Source organism: Oncorhynchus nerka, linkage group LG20, assembly GCF_034236695.1.
Source record: "Oncorhynchus nerka isolate Pitt River linkage group LG20, Oner_Uvic_2.0, whole genome shotgun sequence".
Taxonomy (NCBI): domain Eukaryota; kingdom Metazoa; phylum Chordata; class Actinopteri; order Salmoniformes; family Salmonidae; genus Oncorhynchus; species Oncorhynchus nerka.
The window spans coordinates 63,942,166-63,963,757 of NC_088415.1; the positions used below are offsets into that span (position 1 = coordinate 63,942,166).

At 43.4% G+C, this 21,592-nt stretch overlaps 1 protein-coding gene across 1 annotated transcript in view; it reads right to left on the reverse strand.

Annotated features, from left to right (window-relative positions):
• The window catches only part of LOC115102952 (obscurin-like), a 100,637-nt gene that overhangs the window by 22,903 nt on the left and 56,142 nt on the right, over positions 1–21,592 (reverse strand). Inside the window, 14 exon segments of the mRNA XM_065005677.1 lie at positions 1,882–3,237; positions 3,628–3,900; positions 4,145–4,435; positions 8,085–8,357; positions 8,494–8,769; positions 9,031–9,297; positions 12,165–12,431; positions 12,729–12,986; positions 13,471–13,749; positions 14,443–14,706; positions 16,659–16,928; positions 17,496–17,762; positions 17,912–18,178; positions 18,403–18,669. Of these exon segments, the coding sequence (XP_064861749.1) occupies positions 1,882–3,237; positions 3,628–3,900; positions 4,145–4,435; positions 8,085–8,357; positions 8,494–8,769; positions 9,031–9,297; positions 12,165–12,431; positions 12,729–12,986; positions 13,471–13,749; positions 14,443–14,706; positions 16,659–16,928; positions 17,496–17,762; positions 17,912–18,178; positions 18,403–18,669 (4,875 nt within the window).

A 21,592-nucleotide genomic window follows, 5' to 3' on the forward strand; every position in this document is an offset into this window, starting at 1 on the left:
AGTTAACAACGTTATGAACTTTTAAAAATGAGATTTTCACTCTACAGTTACTTTAAATCCACTGGTATTCCATGTGTAATTCTTACTGATAGTGATTTTTCTTTCTGTATAAAAATGTGCTTTTACAATACAGCAACAAAAAGCACACATAATGAAAGGGTGTGATGGCAGGCAGTACAACATGAGGATAAATGGACGGAAAGGATTGTGTCAATACTGGAATGAAGTGGGTAAAGGAGAGTTGAAAGCAACCATAACATCACAGGAATATTTCAAACGGAGGACTATGTCGGGCAGCACAACATGATGAGAAACGGAAGGAAAGTGTGAATAGAAAGATAGAATGAATGGATATAGTGTGTCAATACTGGAAAGAGGAGGGTAAAAAGAGAAATTGTTGGAGAAATTGAAGCAACTATTAAATTACAACAAAGACAAACAAACACAAATGTTTGGGACAAAAATGGAGGACATAAAAACACTACATCCAAAAACAAACATATCAAATAAACCACACACTGACAAGACTGACATACATACTTTTTGGTAAGAGAGAACTAACATTAAGCCACACACAAAGCAAACACGGCACTGTAGTAATCACAAGGAACACACAAGGAAAAGCAGGAAGAAAGGCTGGATGAGGACAATGTGAACATTCATTTAGCAAACAAGCAAAAGCTCCCATTCATGAGCAATTTTTAGGGGAATTAAAACACATGGAAACGTGGATTATATTATTGAAGCAAAATAAACACTACTTCAATGTCATACATTGATTGAAGCAAAATCAATGTGACCTTCCCTGAGTTACAAATGTATTTTTGTGATTTTACTTGTTAATTTTTCATGCTGAATGGAATGGGCTACAAAAGTATTTCATTTAATAGACATTAAATGACTATTTAATTCCAAATTATTTTCAAACGATCTAATACAGTATATACAGTGAGAGTAGGGGAGAGCCGGGATGAAAGTCATTTTCTCAGATAACACAGAAGCTAAAATGAGGTGAAATCAACACGTTCTTAATGCAGAGGATGTGCTCCCTGCAAATAAAACTGCCCAGTCCGACCATGTTTCCTCAAATTATCAACAAAAAGTGGTTTTGAACAATGTAAGTAAAAAAAACATTTGACATCAATAGAATTATGCCTTAATCAATTGACTTGATGGTCAGCTTCTCACCTAAGATTTTTATAGACGGGTTTCTGGTTACAAATAAATATATTTATGACTCTGGGGGTCAATTGCCTCGTCAAGCCATTGAAATTTGATAAGCATATTGAGTTTACCCTTTGTGAAGAGAATAAAAACAATCATTCTATCAAGACACGAGGAGTGCGCATGACAAGGACATCTGGAGCGCACCTGATTGGTTGCTCGCCATCCATCAGCCAGTGCACCATGTCAAGCTTGCCCTCCGCCACACTCCAGGTGGATTAAATGATGCATAATATAGCTATGATATGATCCATTGTAGTCCGATTAATATTGTAAAGCAAAATACTGTGTTTGTGCAACATTGCGATGTCGACGCATGGTACATTTTCATACATTTCAAACCTAGAGCATCAATTATTAAAATCGATACAAACATTAAATGATGGCTGATAGTACATTTGTTGAAAGGAAGAGCATTACAAACCAGAAACATGTAGATAAGAAAGATTGTGTTCCTCCCGCCCCGCCGGCAGGTAGTTCAGTTCGGTGTCTATTTAATTTAAACTCACATATCCCTAGAAATGAAATTACAATTGCTAATGCTAGAGGACATATATAAGTTGTTTGTAATAAGATAGGGTGTCTCTAGGTCTATCGAACTCTGAGTAATTTGGAAAAAAAATGTTACTTTTGTCCCCTACTCTCCTGTTTTCCTACCGGGGGCTCCTGTCATGAACGCGGGCAGCTGCTTCTCCTGTGTGGGTGTTGCAGAGCCATCTTGGGTGTATCCCATCTTCATGATGCGCAGCTCCACTTTGAGAGGTCCAGCCTCCTGGATGGTGGTCTCCACAGGCATCCCCTGGGCCGTGAACATCTCCTGAAAGTGCAGCGATGCCACCTGGGCCTCAGACCGCGTGTCAAAGCGGATGTAGAGGTAGCGCTCGTCCTCACGGTACGATTTGGGCTCGGGGGCCTTCAGCTCAGCCTCATCGTCACAGCTGACGAACGACTCCTCCTCCGACGTGGCCGGCAGCCGTGTGCGGAGGAGGCGGCGCAGCCGTTTGCCGGCCTGCCTCAAAGACTCGTCCATCTCGCTTTCTGCAGACGAGCTCTCCGCCTCGCTGTCGGCGCTGTAGCCCATGGTCAGGGGCCTCCTTCCAGACGCCTCCCGTGCCGAGCCTACTGTCACCTTGCCGCTGTGGATGGTCACGCCGAACTTGTTGGTAACCTCACATGTGTAGATGCCCGTGTCCTTGGTGGTAACGGCGGTGATTACCAGAGAGCAGGTGCCATCGTTGTAGATGTCGATGTGGTGGTGTTTGCTATCCACAAGGGGCTCGCCGTCCTTTAGCCAGCGCACCTTGTCGGGCTTTCCCTCAACCACACACTCCAGGTGGATGGTGCCATTGGGCTCCTTGGTCTGGTCCTTGAAGACGTCCTTGAAGACTGGACACATGTCCTTGCAGGACTTGTAGCCCTTGAACGCAGCCTGGATCTTGACAGCAGCATCCAGCAGCCCCTTTTCTTCATCCTCCTCATTTCTGCACCCAGTCATCTCTGTGGTCTGTGCTGTGATCTGCTGTCCCGAAGATGAGGTCTGTAGGACTGTGGTCTGTTGCACTGAGGTCTGTTGCACTGAGGTCTGTTGCACTGAGGTCTGTGCATAGAACTTCTCAGTTGAGATGGACTCTGTCTGGTCGGATGCAGAGAGGGAGGACTTGCTGCTCTTCTTCAGGTAGGACACCAGCGTTGGAGCCCTGGACTCATCCTCAGAGCTGGTGTGTAGATTGGTATCCAGCTCCTTCTTCTTTGCGATGATGACAGGCTCCACAACCTTTTCCTTTTCCTTTTCGTTCACCTTCTCTGGGGCTTTCTTCTCCTTGACTGGCTCTTTGGGTGTTTTGGGCTCCTTGTCCTCTTCATCAGGCAGTTCAGAGATGGAGTCGAGGGTGGGCTCTCGGCTCATGCGGCGTTTCTTGGCCAGGGCCTCCCACAGCGCGTGGACATCACCCTCGGAGGCAGCCTCAGGAGGCAGGCTGGGCTGGGCCCCCTCCAACTTAACCCCATCTCCACCTACAACCAGGGCACAATGGAATGTTTTATGCAGCAAACTGACACCTGTAACATCTATAGTATAGCAGCCCCAAAACACACACACACACACGTAAGAACTTCATCTATGTTGTTCATGTAGTGGTAAATAACTGTGGGACTAGAATTTTTTTCTGATAGGAGAAGTGTCCACACCACACATCTTTTTCAGGAATGAGCTCACCATCACTATCTGCTAGAACTAGCTAACCAACTTACCTTACCTTGCCCCTCAAATAACAAACACATCTCCACCAAGATTCCAGTTTGGTTTGAGGAAAATAGCACACAAGTTTCACAATAAATACATGTCAGCAGATGGAAATACCAAGTTGCATGGTATAATATTATGTCTTGTTTGGGAGTCTGTACCTGTTGGTAAGTTGAGATTAATGGAGCTTTCTGCCTCGTCTGAGGCTACACAGGTGTACACGCCCTGGTCAGCAGACTCAAAGTCTTTGATCAGCAGCACTTGTGTCTTGCCCTCGATGGTGACCTGGTATTTGACCCCAAACTCCAGCTCCTTGTTGTCTCTGAGCCAGGTGACAGAGCTGCCCTCAGCAGAGAGCTGGCACTCTACACGGGCCATCTTACCCTCCTGCAAGCCTGGACAGGCCAACTGCTGGGTCACTGTGATCGGAGCCTCTGGAACAAAACAATTGAATGATTTATATATATTTTTTCCAATAAATGGGACACTACATACACAATTCATGCCAATGTAGAATGTATTGAACTCACCTGAGTTGTATGCAAATGATGTAACTAACATATACAATATCTATGACTAGGTTATATGTATATTGTTCAACATGCTGGGCTTGAGACAGAGCCATATAGACATATAATTGTTCTGCTCAGGTTTGAGCGCATCATATAGCCAACTCACCCAGCTGAACAGTCTGAGGCAGCTGGACAGGTTCTCCAGTCCCAGCTCTGTTGATGGCTGCCACCCTGAACCTGTAGCCGCTCCCTGGGATGAGGTTATCCACAGAGAACTCTGTGTTACACACAGGCTCTGCATGGCACGGAAGCCAGAGGGCGCTGTCCGCCAGCCTCATCTCCACCCTGTAACCCAGAATGGGGCTGCCTCCATCGCTGAGAGGTGTGAACCAGGACAGGGTCACCCCCTGTTTATGCTTACTGACCAGCTCTGGGTCCTCCGGGGGGTCTGGAAAGGCTATATAAGGAGGGAGAATGGGTCATTGGTGGGTTTGAAGAGTGATGAATAGGAGAAAGAGAGGGGAATGGACCTGAAAATATTGCATTTCGCTTCCCTGGAGAAAGCTACAGTCCAGTCCACAATGATTGGCGCCCTTGAAAAAGACGAGCAAAAAAGACTGTATAAATATAAATACTTCAAATTCTGAGCTATATTGTATGCTCAAAAAAATACTATATTTACAGTGCATTCGGAAAGTATTCAGACCCCTAGACTTTTCCCATATTTTGTCATGTTACAGCCTTATTCTAAAATGGATTAAATAAAAAATGTCCTCATCAATCTACACATAATAAAAATAAAAACAGAAATCCCTTATTTACATAAGTGTTCAGACCCTTTGCTATGAGACTCGAAATTGAGCTCAGGTGCATCCTGTTCCCATTGATCCTGCTTGATGTTTATACAACTTAATTGGAGTCCACCTGTGGTAAATTCTATTGATTGGGCATAAAAAAAGGTACACATCTGTCTATATAAGGTCCCACAGTTGACCGTGCATGTCAGAGCAAAAATCAAGCCATGAGGTCGAAGGAATTGTCCGTAGAGCTCCGAGACAGGATTGTGTCGAGGCACAGATCTGGGGAAGGGCACCAAAATAATTCTGCAGCTTTGAAATTCCCAAAGAACACAGTGGCCTCCATCATTCTTAAAGGGAAGAAGTTTGGAACCCACAAAGACTCTTCCTAGAGCTGGCCGCTCCACCAAACTGAGCAATTGGGGAACAAGAGCCTTGGTCAGGGAGGTGACCAAAAACCCGATGGTCACTCTGACAGAGCTCCAGAGTCCCTTTATGGAGATGGGGGAATCTTCCAGAAGGACAACTATCTCTGCAGCACTCCACCAATCAGGCCTTTATGGTAGAGTGGCCAGACAGAAGCCACTCCTCATTAAAATGCACATGACAGCCCGCTTGGAGTTTGCCAAAAGGTACCTAAAAGACAAGATTCTCTGGTCTGATGAAACCAAGATGGAACTCTTTAGCCAATATGCCAAACATTACGTCTGGAGGAAACCTGGCACCATCCCTAAAGTGAAGCATTGTGGTGGCAGCATCATGCTGTTTTTTTCAGTGGCAGAGATACTAGTCAGGATCGAATGAAAGATGAACGGAGCAAAGTACAGAGAGATCCTTGATGAAAACCTGCTCCAGAGCGCTCAGGACCTCAGACTGTGGCAACAAGACAACGACTCTATGCACACAGCCAAGACAATGCAGGAGTGGCTTTGGGACAAGTCTCTGAATGTCCTTGAGTGGCCCAGCCAGAGCCCGGACTTGAACCCAATCAAACATCTCTGGAGAGACTTGAAAACAGATATGCAGTGACACTCCCATCCAAACTGACAGAGCTTGAGAGGATCTTCAGAGAAGAATGGGAGAAACTCCCCAAATCCAGGTGTGCAACGCTTGTAGCGTCATACCCAAGAAGACTTGAGGCTGTAATAGCTTTCAAAGGTGCTTAAACAAAGTACTGAGTAAGAGTTTTTAAAAGTAATTTTTTGTAAACATTTCTAAAAACCTGTTTTGGTTTTGTCATTATGGGGTATTGTGTGTAGATTGATGAAAATTTAAATAAGAATAAGGATGTAACGTAACAAAATGTGGAAAAAGTCAAGGGTCCTGAATACCTTCCTAAAGCACTGTAATACTAATACAATTGCTCGGAAATATATGTATTTTTAACAAGCACCCCTAAAGATTTTATAAATAAAATGAAACCATTCCACTTTTTAAGTTAATCTCAGTTTAAGGAACTATATTGTGGCTTCTTGTTTCACTGGGGTATAAAAATGAGTTGACAGGCATGTAAAATTCCTTTGTCATTCATCAACATGGGAAAAGGCAAAGAGCTCACAAATGAAGAGACAAATGGTTGCTGACCTTCACAAATCAGGCAATAGGTACAAACACTTTGCAAACATAATAAATATACCACTTACCACCATTAGGGCAACAATTAAGAAGTTTAAAACCACTGGAACAGTGGTAAGTTTGTCTGGTATTGGACGCAGGTGTATCTAGTCCGAACACACAGTGAGGAAGATCAGCTTTAATATGGCAGATAGATTGTGGGTTCTTTGCGGGCGGCAGGTAGCCTAGTGGTTCGAGCATTGGCCCAGTAACCACAAGGTTGTTAGATCAAATCCCTGAGCTGACAAGGTAAAAAATGTGTCGTTCTGCCCCTGAACAAGGCAGTTAACCCACTGTTCCTAGTCTGTCATTATAAATAAGAATTTTTTCTTAACTGACTTGCTAGTTAAATAAAGTTACAATACATTTTTTTTTAAATCTATATAATTTGCATAATTTGGGGGAAACAATACTTAGGCTTCTGTATATTTTACACTAGTTATCTCCTTTTATTTGTTTTTAGTCCCCCTTTGAGCTACCCTCAACCCCCCCTCATCTCTGAAAACCATCCAGTTTCCTAATTGCCTTGTAAATTCTGAATCATTCTCATAGTTTCAACAGATTGTAAATGAAAGATGACATTTTTTATTATTGATCGATTGACTATTTATTTTCAAGTCACCCAAAAGTGCTACTTACAGAGTTATACTCCAGGTATATGTTGCAATTCTTCAGTCATTCCTGAACCTGCGGCCAAAAACAAGCTACATATGGGCAGAACCCAAAAAAGGGATCTAATGATTCTGTCTCTTCACAGCAACATCTGCAGAGCTAGAAGGGTTGTATCCGCCACGTACATAACATTCTATAAGTTGGATGAATCCTATGCATCAGAGGTAACTCTGAGTCTTCCTTTCCTGTGGCGGTTCTCATGAGAGCCAGTTTCATCACAGCGCTTGATGTTTTTTACGAATGCACTTGAAGAAACTTTCAAAGTTCTTGAAATTTTCAACATTGACTGACTTTCACATCTTAAAGTAATGATGGACTGTCGTTTCTCTTTGCTTATTTGAGCTGTTCTTTCCATAATATCGACTTGGTCTTTTACAAAATAGGGCTGTCTACTGTATACCACTCCACCTTGTCACAACACAACTGATTGAGTCAAACGGTTTAGGAGTGAAAGAAATGCCAAAATTAACTTTTAACAAGGCACACCTGTTAATTGAAGTGCATTCCAGGTGACTACCTCATAAAGCTGGTTGAAAGAATGCCAGGAGTGGGCAAAGCTATCATCAAGGCAAAGGGTGGCTACTTTGAATAATCTGAAATGTACAATATACTTAGATTTGTTAAACACTTTTCAGGTTACTACAAAATTCCATATGTGTGATTTCATAGCTCTGATGTCTTCACTATTATTCTACAATGTAGAACATAGTAAAAATAAAGAAATACCCTTGAATGAGTAGAAATGTCCAAACTTTTGACTGGTACTGTAATTAGGCCAGTTTAATTTTGTCTGGCTTGCCGTTTCAAATGAAGTTGACATGTTTTTGTTCATATAATTTCAAAACAAAGTTATTCGGTGTAGGCAGAGCCATAAGTAAATAGGTAAACTGGGATATTACTAAATAATTAATCAGGGTGATTTTTCCACAAATAGACAGACATTTATCTTTCCATGGTAGCAAGATCTTACGTATTTTTGCAAACTTTCTATTCAAATGCATTGTATTGAGACCACACACTTACTGATGACAGTGAGCTTGGCCATGGAAATGGCGTCCCTGGCAGCAAAGGTGATCTCCTGTGGTGGCATGGCTGGGGCCTGTCTCAGCACCAGTTGGTAGACGCAACCGTCAGCCTGCATGGCCCAGGTGTTATCATTCTTTAGCTCGGCTCCGTTAGAGTACCAGGCTACCTCCGCCTCAGGCACAGGCTCGGTCAGCACGCAGCTGAACTCTACTTTCTCTCCCACCACAGCTACCTTATCCTCCAGACCGCTCACCACATCCAGCTGCCAGCCTACGCACACAAAAGCCACTTCATATCATATATGGCAGTTCTTCCTTATTTTCAGCTGTAGTATGTCACAGTATATTTCACCGTAAGACCAGGCCTTTGCAAAAACAATAACTAACTTACTGACAAACGAACAAACCTTTGACGTTGAGCATGGCGGAGGTCGCTGCGGTGCCCGCCTGGAAGGTCACTTTGCAGTTGTCCCCAACGTGCAGGTCCTTTAGCAGCAGCAGGTGGCGGCGGCCACTCTCGAAGGACACAATCTCAGTGGTTGGCGAATCCTTCACCGGCTTGCCGTCAATGAGCCAGCAGCTGTCTTTGATCTCGCAACGAGAGATCGAGCACTCGAACAGGGCCTCGCCGCCGTCGATGGTGTCCATGTTCTCCAGGCCCTGGAGGATTTCAATGGGTTTGGCTATAGGGGAGAAGAGGAGAGCAGGGTTTACTGTAAGATAATAGCTTTATCTGAGAGGGGAGAATGTGTCATAAAACAAGCCTTTTCCCCACTGTTGATGGGGATTTTATGTTCACGGTGGCCTATAGGACAAGTGGATGTTTTATTGCTAGACACTTGCTACTATTCAAGCTGAAACTCACAATGAAAACCTGCAAAAACTGCATGAAATGGGGAGGGGAGGGTAGCTAGGTGCTCTTTCCTAAGAGAAGAGAAGCTCACCTTCCACCTCCAGGGAGGCGACCATGCAGGTCCCCTCTGCCTCACAGGAGTACGTCCCCCTGTCCTCAGTGGACACGTGGCTAATGTACAAGCGAGCCACGGTCCAGTCCTGCTCCACTACCACCCTCCTGCCGTCAGGCTGCAACGGCCGCCCGTTTCTTTTCCACTGGGCCTGGACCGGCCGGGAGTACTGGCAGATGAACTCAGCCGGCTGGTCCTCGGCCACACGGAGGTCCTGCATCTCGCTCACCACCTCTACTGTGGGTTCTGAGAGTGGGGGCAGTGGTCAAGGGTCATATGACAAGGCCATCATGACTGACATGCACTCTCTCAACATGGCGAAGAACGACACCTGGGCTTTATAAACACTCCAGTACACCTTGGAGTATTTTGGTTTATTTTACTTTTAATTTAATTAACTTTATTTATCCCCAGTGGGGAAATTGTATACATTATAGATTTACTGGTGGTATCAGAGGTGGCTTAGTATTTTAGTAATGTGCATAGAGTTGCCTTGATCCACAGTACATCTTATGGATGCAGCACTCAGTGCCCAAATACAGTATGTACTTAGAATGTGAATGTTTACACTGTGACAGTTGTTTTTGCAACTCCAAACTGAAGGGGGAGTGAAAAGCCAAAATGTCTCAAGAGGCAGAGGGAGTTGGACACAAAGGGGAAATATGCCAATGGGTGACTAGAGATGCCATACAGAGCAAAGGCAGGAAGGGTTAGAGAGTTTTAGTTTTAGGCAGGCTAGGGGCGGTGCATTGCAGGGTGGAAGTGAGGCTGAGAGTAATTAAAGGGAATGTGGCCGGCCAGGGTGGATGGGTGAAGCAGCACTGCCCAACTACTGCTGCTTCTCTTAATACAGCAGCAACGTTTGTTTACAGGTCACATCTCTCCTACTGTAGCCACAGAACTACAAAGTCAAAGCCAAGCTCAGTTAAAGTACTCTGTAAAATACTCTGTTGTCTTTTATTATTTTTGAACTACCCGTGTGCACACATGACTTCTTAGCAGCAATCATACATCACACATACTGCCACAAAATGATTAAAACGACATCATTGGCAATCTATTTCAATGTGAATATACTACAGTAGGCAGATAAGATTTCAATAATTCTGAATAATATTATAGTGGATGCTTGCTAGAACTGTACATTATGACTAAAATATACTGAACAAAAATATATCATAATAATTTCAAAGATTTTACTGAGTTACAGTTCATATATGGAAGTCAATTGGAATAAATTCATTAGGCCCTAATCTATTGATTTCACATGCCTGGGCAGGGGCGCAGCCATGGGTGGGCCTAGGGGGGCATAGGCCCACCCACTTGGGAGCCAGGCCCACCCACTGAGGAGCCAGGCCTAGCTGATCAGAATTTGTTTTTCCACATAAAAAGGCTTTATTATAGACAGAAATCCCTGGGGTGAAGAAGACGGATGTGGAGGTCCTGGGCTGGTGTGGTTACACATGGTCTGTGGTTGTGAGGCCGGTTGGACTTACTGACAAATTCTCTAAAACAACATTGGAGGTGGCTTGAACACTTAATTCTCTGGCAACACCTCTGGTGGACATTCCTGCAGTCAGCATGCTAACTGCACGCTCCCTCAAAACTTCAGACATCTGTGTCATTGTGTTAGGTAACAAAACTAGACATTTTAGAGTGGACTTTATTTTCCCCAGCACAAGGTGCACCTGTGTAATGATCATGTTGTTTAATCACCTTCTTGATATGCCACACCTGTCAGGTGGATGGATTATCATGGCAAAGGAGAAATGCTCACCAACAGGGATATAAACTCGTTTGTGTACAAAGTTTGAGAGAAATAAACTTTTTGTGCCTATGGAACATTTCTGGGATCTTTTCTTTCAGCTCATGAAACATGGAACCAACACTTCATATGCTGCATTTATATTTTTGTTCAGCGTATGTCCACCAGTCCTACTCTATTCCGATTACTGTAGATACTGTGTATCTGTAAACCACAGCTGTTAGGTACCATTTGCCATTATTAGCAAAAAGTATAGCTACACAATTGAACTAAGGGTGTGAATCCTCATTGACTAGCATAGCTCTTGCTGCATATCACTAAGAAACTGGTGGAAACTTCATCTAGTGCCGTACCATCCAGGATGTTTTGGTCCCATCAAAAGTACACAGCATGAAAACTCTCATTCTAACTCTTTTAGTGAAATGACTCAAATGTATGCTCCTGCATGGAAGCATGCATGAATGAGGAACAAAAAGTCATTAGCTACTGATCTAGTCATTCCCACTACTGAGGAGTTTTGAACTCTTTTGAGAACACCTACATGAAACTGTCAAGAATAACATTAGCCTTGTACAAAACGTGTGAAAAGAGTAGACATTTTTAGTGTACAACCAATGCGGGTTCCTAATAGCTGTAATTAATCGAAATTGCTCTGGTGGTCACTCTGAAAATGAAATAAATATCAGAATTTAAAATGGTATCTAATCAATTTTCTGTGGGGATTTTTTTATAGAGGGAAAAGTATACCAAAAGTATAACAAAAATCATTCATTGACAGTCCCCCATTGTGTGCGTATAATGAGCGTTGATGCTTTGCGATAATAAAGATTACTTCGACCTTGACCGGTCTCATTCCTCATTTAAACTTGGACTTTAAGTAGGCAAGCAGTCTTCCACACTTCATTGTGTTATTTATTCCCAACACATTCCATGATACAATCTATAGTTTGTTCAGCTGATGTGACATAATGCGCGAAAAATGCCAATGGGATTTATGCCACAAATGCTTAAATGTTAGCATGTGGAAACGGTGCCAGGGAAACTAAACCAAAGCATGGATTACTGTCATACCATGTCATACCATGCTTATAGGGTAAGGAAACCAACGTGTCACTTTGTAATTTGGTGAACTATCCCTTTAACCATATGTATTCCATCAAGACTGGAAACTTCAAAATGACATCCTACAACTGATCATCTTTAACTTGCTGACGTGACATACAGTACACTTGTTGAAACCACCACGACTATCTAAAACCGTTAGGAATGAATTCCTTCATCCTTGAGAAAAGAAAAGACCAGACAGAAATGAACCCTCTCAGAGAGAGACGGTGTAGTGACATTATACCTTGCACTGCCACTAACGCCGTGGTGAGCTGGTCTCCAGCATCACAGGTGTAGTAGCCGTTGTCCTCTGGCTCCAGGTTGCGAATGTGGAGCTCCTGAACGCAGCCCTCCTGCCTCATCTCGTACTTCTTACCAGCCTGGAGGACTGCGCCTCCCTTCCTCCACTCCACGTGAGTACCCGCCTTGGAGAGCTCACAGTGCAGAGTGATATCATCACCCTCCTGGGCTTCCTGGTTCTTCAGCTCCTTCTGAAAGAATGCCGGGGCACCTGGTGGAAGTAAGAGACATGACATATGCGTTGGACAGAGGACGTAAAGTAGTGTAGGTGACAGTGGCCGACGTGGACAGGGGAGTAAGATGGCTCTGTTAGTGTATGTTGATGGAAGACTGGGTGCATGGTAGTTTGTAGAGGGCAAAACAGTCAAGAAGAGTATTGTGGGGGAACTCATCCTGAGTTTATCTTGATCCAGAGCATTCACTGTGAGGATTGGGCTGGTAACTATTCTGTGGTATTAGATGCAGTGTAGAGGGTCCAGACTTTTATAGTGCCGGCACCATTCTTTACCTTCCACAATCAAGGTGACGGTGCACTGTGCATCCCCGGTATCGCAGCAGTAAGTTCCAGAGTCCTCCATCTCCAGGTTGTGGATGCGCAGCTGCAGGAGAGCTCCATTCTTCCGCAGGTCGTACTTGAGTCCTGCATTGATGGCCACATCATTCCTGCTCCAGGTGACGGTGGCCGTGGGGTCGGAGACAGTGCAGGATAGGGTGACTGTCTCGCCCTCCAAGGCCACTGTATCGTGAGGCTTCTCAAGGATTAAGGCTGTAGATATGGGAAATCCCAAGCTAAGTACAGTGTAATGCACTTTGAGTGTCAAGAGTCATAGGACAAACTTGTATGGTTTTTATATGTGCAGTATTTAATGGGTCTCTTTTTCCACAGGTCTACAATATATTTTATGTACTTACAGTAGCATGCCAATGATAACCACAAAGACTATGTCCATTAGGCATGCATCACTTCACTGATAGTCAGCAAAGTGATATGTTAATATCAGCGACAAATGTCTTGTTGTCAACTTCATTTTATAGTATCTTTGAAGACAGATATGCTATAAAAAGAAAAGGATGACCAACACACGTCTAAAGAAAGGCTAGGATGGAATGGATGATGCCGCACAGCAGAGGAACAAAGAGTGTTCTAACGTGCCAAGACAAAGCTGTTTGATGGAAGACAGAGATGGAGAGATGGAGATGGGTGAGGACTAGGAGGCCATCTTCAACATCTCCGTTAACGTCTCTGTTACCTTTGGGCTTCTCTTCCACCAGTAGGCAAGCAACGGTCTTCTCCTCGCCCACCACAAACGCCACGTCCCCTGATTCATCGGGGGTGACCATCTGTAGTGTCAGCCGGTGTACCCGGCCCTGGCAGGCCATCTGGTTCAGGTCGTTGTTCTGGAGGAGGTTATCGCCCAGCCACCACTCTCCGTTGGTCACGCCCTCCTGGGACAACTCACACGCAAAGACAGCATCCTGCCCGGTGGTCACTGTGATGTCGTGCAGCTCCCGAGTGATGCGCACAGACTCTGGAGGTGAATGAATGTGATGACGGGGGAATGAGATATCTAAAGGTTCCCAGTGTCAGGGTTTCCCAGGGGATTCATTAAGGTGAAACACTCAGGCATTAGAGCACCACCATTGGTATCCTGATTTAAAAGTGAGATCTAAAGAGGATGGACAATTGCACTCCAGGAGACACCAGTTCATGGAGTTTGCTGCTGTTATTTATGTCTACTCAACGTTTAGGATTCTTTCTCAATTAGAGTACAATATTACACAAAAACAAATTTTCACTTCCTATGTGATGGCTATCGTGTAGGAAGGTAGACATAAATACAAAAAATGATCTCTGACAAAATACATAGTATAGGTCTGAATATGACAACAAAACCAACACAAACTGCATACTGCAGTCCCCAACATGGCAAATAGATTGGGGTTCAAATGTAAAAACACATTGATTATGAAACCTATATTTCATGATCAACTACAATGTTATTGTTGCCCCTAAAAACTATGTGAAATAATAGATAACGTGCTTACTCACAGATTACCCTTAAAAAAACGGGTTACAACAAGTTTGGCTACAACAATATCCAAGTAAAAGAACATTAAGAAGGACGTTCTTAGTATGTCGGCACACAGAATGAAAGCAGTGGGTAATGTAGAGTGACAGCAAACCAGTAGCGACAGACATGAACACAGCCACGTTTCATTACCTTTGACTGTCAGGGTGGCTGTGCTCTGCTTATCCCCGGCATCGCAGGTGTACTCTCCAGCATCTTCAACCTTTAACTTGTGAACCATCAGGATGTAGGTAGAACCTGTGTGCTCCATGGAATACTTCTCCCCCTGGGTGAGGAGCACGGAGCCCCTTCTCCAGGTCACCTTGCCATCAGCACTGATCTCACAGGTCAGGGAAACACTGCCTCCCTCCACTGCTTCCTGGCTCTCCAGCTCCTTCTTGAACACCACAGGGGCCCCTGCCCGGGAAACAGCAAGATGGATACAGACCGCCACAAGGTTAGGATGGATGGAGACGTTAACCTGTTTCGGGAGTGGACACGGACGGGACGGACATTCAAGCACATCCAATATCTTGAAAGGAAACATTCAATACAACATTTAAAATCATTTGCTAGAAAAACGTTTATCCACTATAGGTTTCAAATAGCATAGGTCTCAAAGAACAAAAACAGGGAGATTTCTTGTTTCTTGCTATTTTGTAATGTGAGTGAAATTAACAAGTGCCCTACCAATGGCATGCACTGCTATACCAATCGATGTCCAAAACAAGATGACCATGAATTGAGAGATCCAGAATGGGTTGCTAGATCAAATCCCCGAGCTGACAAGGTAAACATCTGTCGTTCTGCCCCTGAACAAGGCAGTTAACCCACTGTTCCGAGGCCGTCATTGTAAATAAGAATTCGTTCTTAACTGAATTGCCTAGTTAAATAAAGGTTCAATATAAAATGGTTAGGCCTATAGTAAAGGTGAGTGATTAGGAGACATACATGATATAACCCCTTACCTCAGACTTTAAAGTATAAGTGCCCTTTATTTTCATTTAATGGGTATAAGCACCTCTTACCTCGGACAGTCAGGCTGTAAAATGAGTTTGGAATGGACTCCGGGTATCGAGGTAAAATGGTTAGGTCTAGTAAAGGTGAGTGATAAAGAGACTCATGTTATACATATATTATATAACAGCTTACCTCAGACTATACAGTACATGTACCCTTTACCTTGGACGGTCAGGCTATAAAACGGATGTGGAATGAACAAAAGGGATCCAGGTATCGGGTACAATGGGAGAGGATAAGAGGGGATCAACATATTTGTACCCCTTACCTCGTAAAGTCAGGTCATACAATGAATTTGGGAATGGCTCCAAGTATTGGGAAAGAATGGAAAAGGGTTTGTACTGATCAGCAGACTCATACTGTACACTAGTCTATATATATAGTATTATAACCCCTTACCTAAGACTATAATACAGTTACCATTTACATAAGATGATATACAATTGAAGTCGGAGGTTTACATGCAATTACATTTAAACTCAGTTTTTCACAATTCCTGACATTTAATCCAAGTAATAATTCTCTGTCTTAGGTTAGTTAGGATCACCACTTTATTTTAAGAATGTGAAATGTCAGAATAATAGTAGAGAGAATGATTTATTCCAGCTTTTATTTCTTTCATCCCATTCCCAGTGGGTCAGAAGTTTACATGCACTCAATTAGTATTTGGTAGCATTGCATTTAAATTGTTTAACATTTTGGGTAGCCTTTCACAAGCTTCCCACAATATGTTGGGCGAATTTTGGCCCATTCCTCCTGACAGAGCTGGTGTAACTGAGTCAGGTTTGTAGGCCTCCTTGCTCACACACGCTTTGTCAGCCCACACATTTTCTGTAGGATTGAGGTCAGGGCTTTGTGATGGCCACTCCAATACCTTGACTTTGTTGACCTTAAGCCATTTTACTACAACTTTGGAAGTTTTCTTGGGGTCATTGTCCATTTGGAAGACCCATTTGCAACCAAGCTTTAACTTCCTGATTGATGTCTTGAGATGTTGCTTCAATATATCCACATAATTGTCCTGCCTCATGATGCCATCTATTTTGTGAAGTACACCAGTCCCCCCAGCATCCCCACAACATGATGCTGCCACCCCCAATTACTTAAACATCATACAATGTAATTTTCTGGATTTTTGTTTTAGATTCCGTCTCTCACAGTTGAAGTGTACCTATGATAAAAATTACAGATCTCTACATGCTTTGTAAGTAGGAAAACCTGCAAAATCGGCAGTGTATCAAATACTTGTTCTCCCCACTCTATATTTATATATATATATATATATAAATAGGCCTAATGTACCCCTTAACTTAAACAGGCAGGGTATAAAACGGATCTTGGCCCCTTACCTCGGACGGTCAGGCTTGCGGTGGAGGTATGGTGACCCACGGTGAAGGTGACTGTGCCCGAGTCGGCCTGCGTGACCCCCCTGAGGGTGAGGCTGTGCACCTTGCCCTGGGCACGGATCAGGTTCATTTCATTGTTCTGCAGAGGGACGTCCGCAAGCTTCCACTGGACCTCCTTGGCGTCATCGTGGGACAGATGGCACTCAAAGTGGACATCCTCCCCCTCGTGCACCGAACAGCTGTTCAAGACCTTCACTATGGTCACCTCCACCTCTGTTTGATAAAGCCAGTCGTGTTGTTACTGGCTAGATGTGAAGCTTACTCTAAAAGGACAGATCATGTCTATATGGGTGTTAATGGTTAGGTGCCAACAGAAATAGGGCACCTTACCATGTACACTCAGTACAGTTACAGTACAGAGACAACGGTTAAGAGTACGGTTGTGGAAAAGACACAAGGTTGCACCTGTCAACACAGAAAACAGACGAAATGGAAGTGTGAGACAGTCCGTTGCCCTTAACAGTGGAATGGAATGGTGGAAAGGTTATGACGGTAGACGTGTAGAGGAAGATGCGTGAAGGATATGAAGGACATAGGAAGTTTTAAGTGACTGAAGAAAAGTATGAAGATCACCAAGCATTAATTCAGTGCCCTTTAAGGCCTTTGGTCCTCTAAAGCCTAGCGTGACATTAGTCTTGTGGGAATCACTCAGGATGGAAAGTGGTTGGTAGGGATTGAGTGAATTAGAAGAGAAGTACCATGATTCAAGAGGTGTGTAAGAGAGAGAATGATTTAGAAGAATGGCAGAAGACAATAGCAGACGTTCATCTTGTTCCCTACCCTGTACAGTGAGCACGGAGGAGGTCTTCTGGTAACCTGTGTCACAGATATACTCCCCAGAGTCAGCCCCCTGTAGGCTATAGATGATAAGCTTCACAATGGCCCCTTCCTGTTTCAGCTGATACTTGTTGTTAGACTCCAGGACCCTGTCGCCCCGGCTCCAGACAACGCTGGCCCCAGGCTTGGTGATCTCACAGCGGAGGATGGCGATCTCACCTGCGTCCCACTCTAGATTATGTAGTCGAGTTTGGAAGTAAACGGGCAGGGCTAGGTAGGAACGGTAGAGGTTGGGAGAGGTGAGATAGTGAAACCTTTTGAGAGCACAATTATGCCCCCAAACCACAATTAATACACAAGGGAATTTTGTTTCACAACAGCACAACTGCTAAAACAAAATACTTTTTTTGTCAGCCTACCCTTCACAGAAAGGTGTGCTGTGGTTTTCCGGTCACCACTGTCACAGGTGTAGCTGCCTGAGTCTTCTGGGTCTAGGTTTTGGATGACTAGCCTAGCGCTGTGGCCTTCCTGAATGATGTTATACTTGGCACAGAGGCAAAGACCCACCTCCCCCTTCCTCCATTCCACAGGGACTCCAGGTTTAGAAAGCTCACAGTGCAGGGTAACACTGCCCCCCTCCTCAGCCTGTTGGCTCTGCAGCTCTTTAGTGAAAATGACTGGGAGAGCTGACAAATAAAAATCCCAAAAGATGAATTATAAGTCTACAGATCCAAAAAGCTTTAATGAAAAAAATGGTAGGCATCATTCCAAGGTAACTGTTTTGTTACATAACTTTAACTTTGACTAACTGTTTATTGCATTTCTGTTAATACATGTGGAGCTCCAGTTAAAGTGTTGTGCTAGTGATGAATGGAGCAGCAGTGACAAGGTCTTCATCATCCTACTGTACCATTGACTTTCAGGCATGCTGAGCTCTCTGTGTCTCCAGTCCTGCACTGGTAGCTTCCTGTGTCTCCGGGTTTCAAATCACAGACTTGGAGGTCAACACGGCAATCTTTCTGCTTCATCTGGTACTTTGCTCCAGACTTCAGCACCTGTGTTCCCTTCCTCCATTCCACAGGGACTCCAGGTTTAGAGAGCTCACAGTGCAGGGTAACACTGCCCCCCTCTTCAGCCTCCTGACTCTGCAGATCTTGATTGAATATGACTGGGAGAGCTGAGGAATGAAAGGGTTAAAAAAAAAGGTATCTGCAGACTGCATTCACTCTTACAATGCCTCAATAAGAGATATTGCTAAACCATATGGAGAAGAAGTTCCCAATGGAACGATGTCTCTATGTATGGTGAACACTTTCAAGGACCATTTATATATGCACTCTCCTCTGCTTGGTGTCCGTCTGTCCAGACCAGCAGCTGTAAAAAAGGATTTGGTGTGTGACCTACCAACACCACCACCACATTGAAAGTGTGTTTTTAACTATGGGTTTACACATAACCAAGATGATTTGTGCACAGCACGAAGAATCCTGGTCTCTGACTAAATTTGACATTTTGTATGCAGAATTCCATTGGAATATCATCATCAAGCTACAAAGAACTCTACAACAAGTACACTCCTGCAAGGTCAACAATAGACAACAAAGCTAAATTTATCCTGTTGTCTAGTAATTTACCCCACTTTACCCCTACCTACAATATACCGTATGTACATAGTTACCTCAATTACCTCGTCGCCCTGCACTTCAACTCAGGACTGGTATTCCCTGTATATCGCCATCTTATTTTTTACTCGTTATTCACTGTGTATTTATTGACACTATTTCTGTTTTTATTTTTATCTTTGTTTAGCTCTGCGTTGTTGGAAAAGGACCTGTAAGTAAGCATTTCACTGTTAAGTCTACTCATGTGGTTTATGTAGCATGTGACAAAAACATTTGATTTGAAAAGACAACAAAATAAAGACCTACTTCCCTTCCCATTTAAGGGCAAGAAACAAATTGTAATACACCACAACTGCAAGCTACTGAAAAAGAAAGTTTGTCCTTTCCTACCACAAGCTTTTACCACCGTTTCCTTCTCAGTCTCTGTTTTTTTGGGGTGCCAGGAGCAACTGGTGTCTCCACAACTACAAACATGACAAATCAAATTGAATATCTATTCATTATAACATAACTTTAAAATTGTGCACTTGAGCGAACCAGACGGAATGAACAAAGCCCCAAAGTCCACATCTTACCTATTCCCATGGCAACAGTCAGTGTAGGCTCCTTTCTATCGACTATCATATATTATCCAGTCAAAACAATACTTGTAGCAATGTGCCAAAATCAACAGAATATCTTTTCAATAAAGAGTGTACTTTGTCGACTGAAGGATGGAATGAATAGGAACTATTACAGATACAGTACGAGTTTAATAGCTTTTGCATTTAAAAATGCACATGAGCAAACACGGCCCAAATTCAACAACTTCTGCCCGCTCATTATGAACAATGCACTTGTTGACAGATACAAACTATAGGCTACAGCAGAAGAAGCCCTGTTGTTACCTCATATCCCAGCGATAATGCCGTGTATTGATCCTGGGAAGAAAACACAACTTGCCAACTTGCCATTGGCTCAACCAATGGCTCAACTTAACCCCAAGGCAAACATTTTGACTATATTAGCCCACACAGCTACAAGGATCCACTTCCATGTTCGGTTTAAGACCTCATATTGAAGCTTAAAGAGACCCCAACTGATATATAGAACCATCTTAAAATGATTTACTTTGGTTTAGATACAAGCATCACATTCCCCTAAATACTGCAGTGAATTTGGGTGTAGCCTCGACTCGAACTCAGGTCCAGCGACCGTCAAACCTATACCTTAACCGTTACGCCAAGAGGTCAAACTCCTTGAGGAGGTCGCTAGGTGTTGGGTTAAAGGAAAAATCCATCCAAAACCACTAATTTCTACATTTTACAATGTTAAATAACAGTAATATGTGATTTTTGTTGTTGTGAACCATTGTTTTATTTTGTCGTTATAATAGCAACATGTGAAAATCATTGTGGAATCTGTTGCAGCTCAAGTCGACGATACAACCAACAATGCAATGCTCTCTTTATGGGCTGGCTGTCTAGCTAGCAAATGTAGCTACACACAATAATACCAAAGTAAATATCAGCATGTGAAGTAGCTAGTTGTAGAATCGCCTAAAACTGCACTATCAATTTAGGAGTCTACAATTTCACCGTGTTCAACGAGCAGGATGATGTGTCGCAGAGCATGACATTCACAACGGCCATGCTACGACACCATGAAATGCACCCTGGACTGAAGAGACAGACAAATACTGTAGGAAAAATGTTAAATCTGTTAAATTTACATCTCTCGAGGCAGGAATATCAGAGAAATATGATCAATGGCTCGTTCGAGAGAAGACAACCTCCTGCATTATGACATTGGCCAATATTGAAATCTAACATGTATGATAGACGTTTTCGCGATCTCAAAGTCGTATTTCTATTAACTTCCAGTGTGGTGAAAGCAGTTTTATTGTAGTGCTACGTCATACTGGTCGAATTTCTACCTGCTTGAACGGCAATAGCTCAGATACACGTGAAAACATGAAATGACCCTGGGAATCGATAAAACATCGCTCAGAGACATATATTTAAAAAATATATATATAAATTTAAAAATACCCCTTTACTTTGGGAGAGTGTGTCCCCACGCTTCTCTATACCCCTCACGTGTACACACCTCTCCAATGGCCTCAGGGGTGCCATCCCACTTTGGACACCAATGTAGCGAATTCGGGGTAGCCTTAACTTTACTTCAACACCTGGACAAGACCACAAAATGAAGCAAAGACCTAGAAAATGAGCCACAATGATAAAACAGTGTATTAAGTTTGCCTGAAAAGATTGGCCTAAGAGCACCAGATCCTATGTAAATGCGACACAATGCACAGGTAGATTATGAGCTCAACAGGCAACAGATCTGTCTTTTTTTGTACCGGCTCAACAGACACACTAGAAAAAAAGGTATGAGCTCAACAGACCGACTAGACTAAAAAGGTATGAGCTCAACAGACCCACTAGAGAAAAAAGATGTGAGCTCAACAGACAACAGATAGTAGTAGAAGGACCT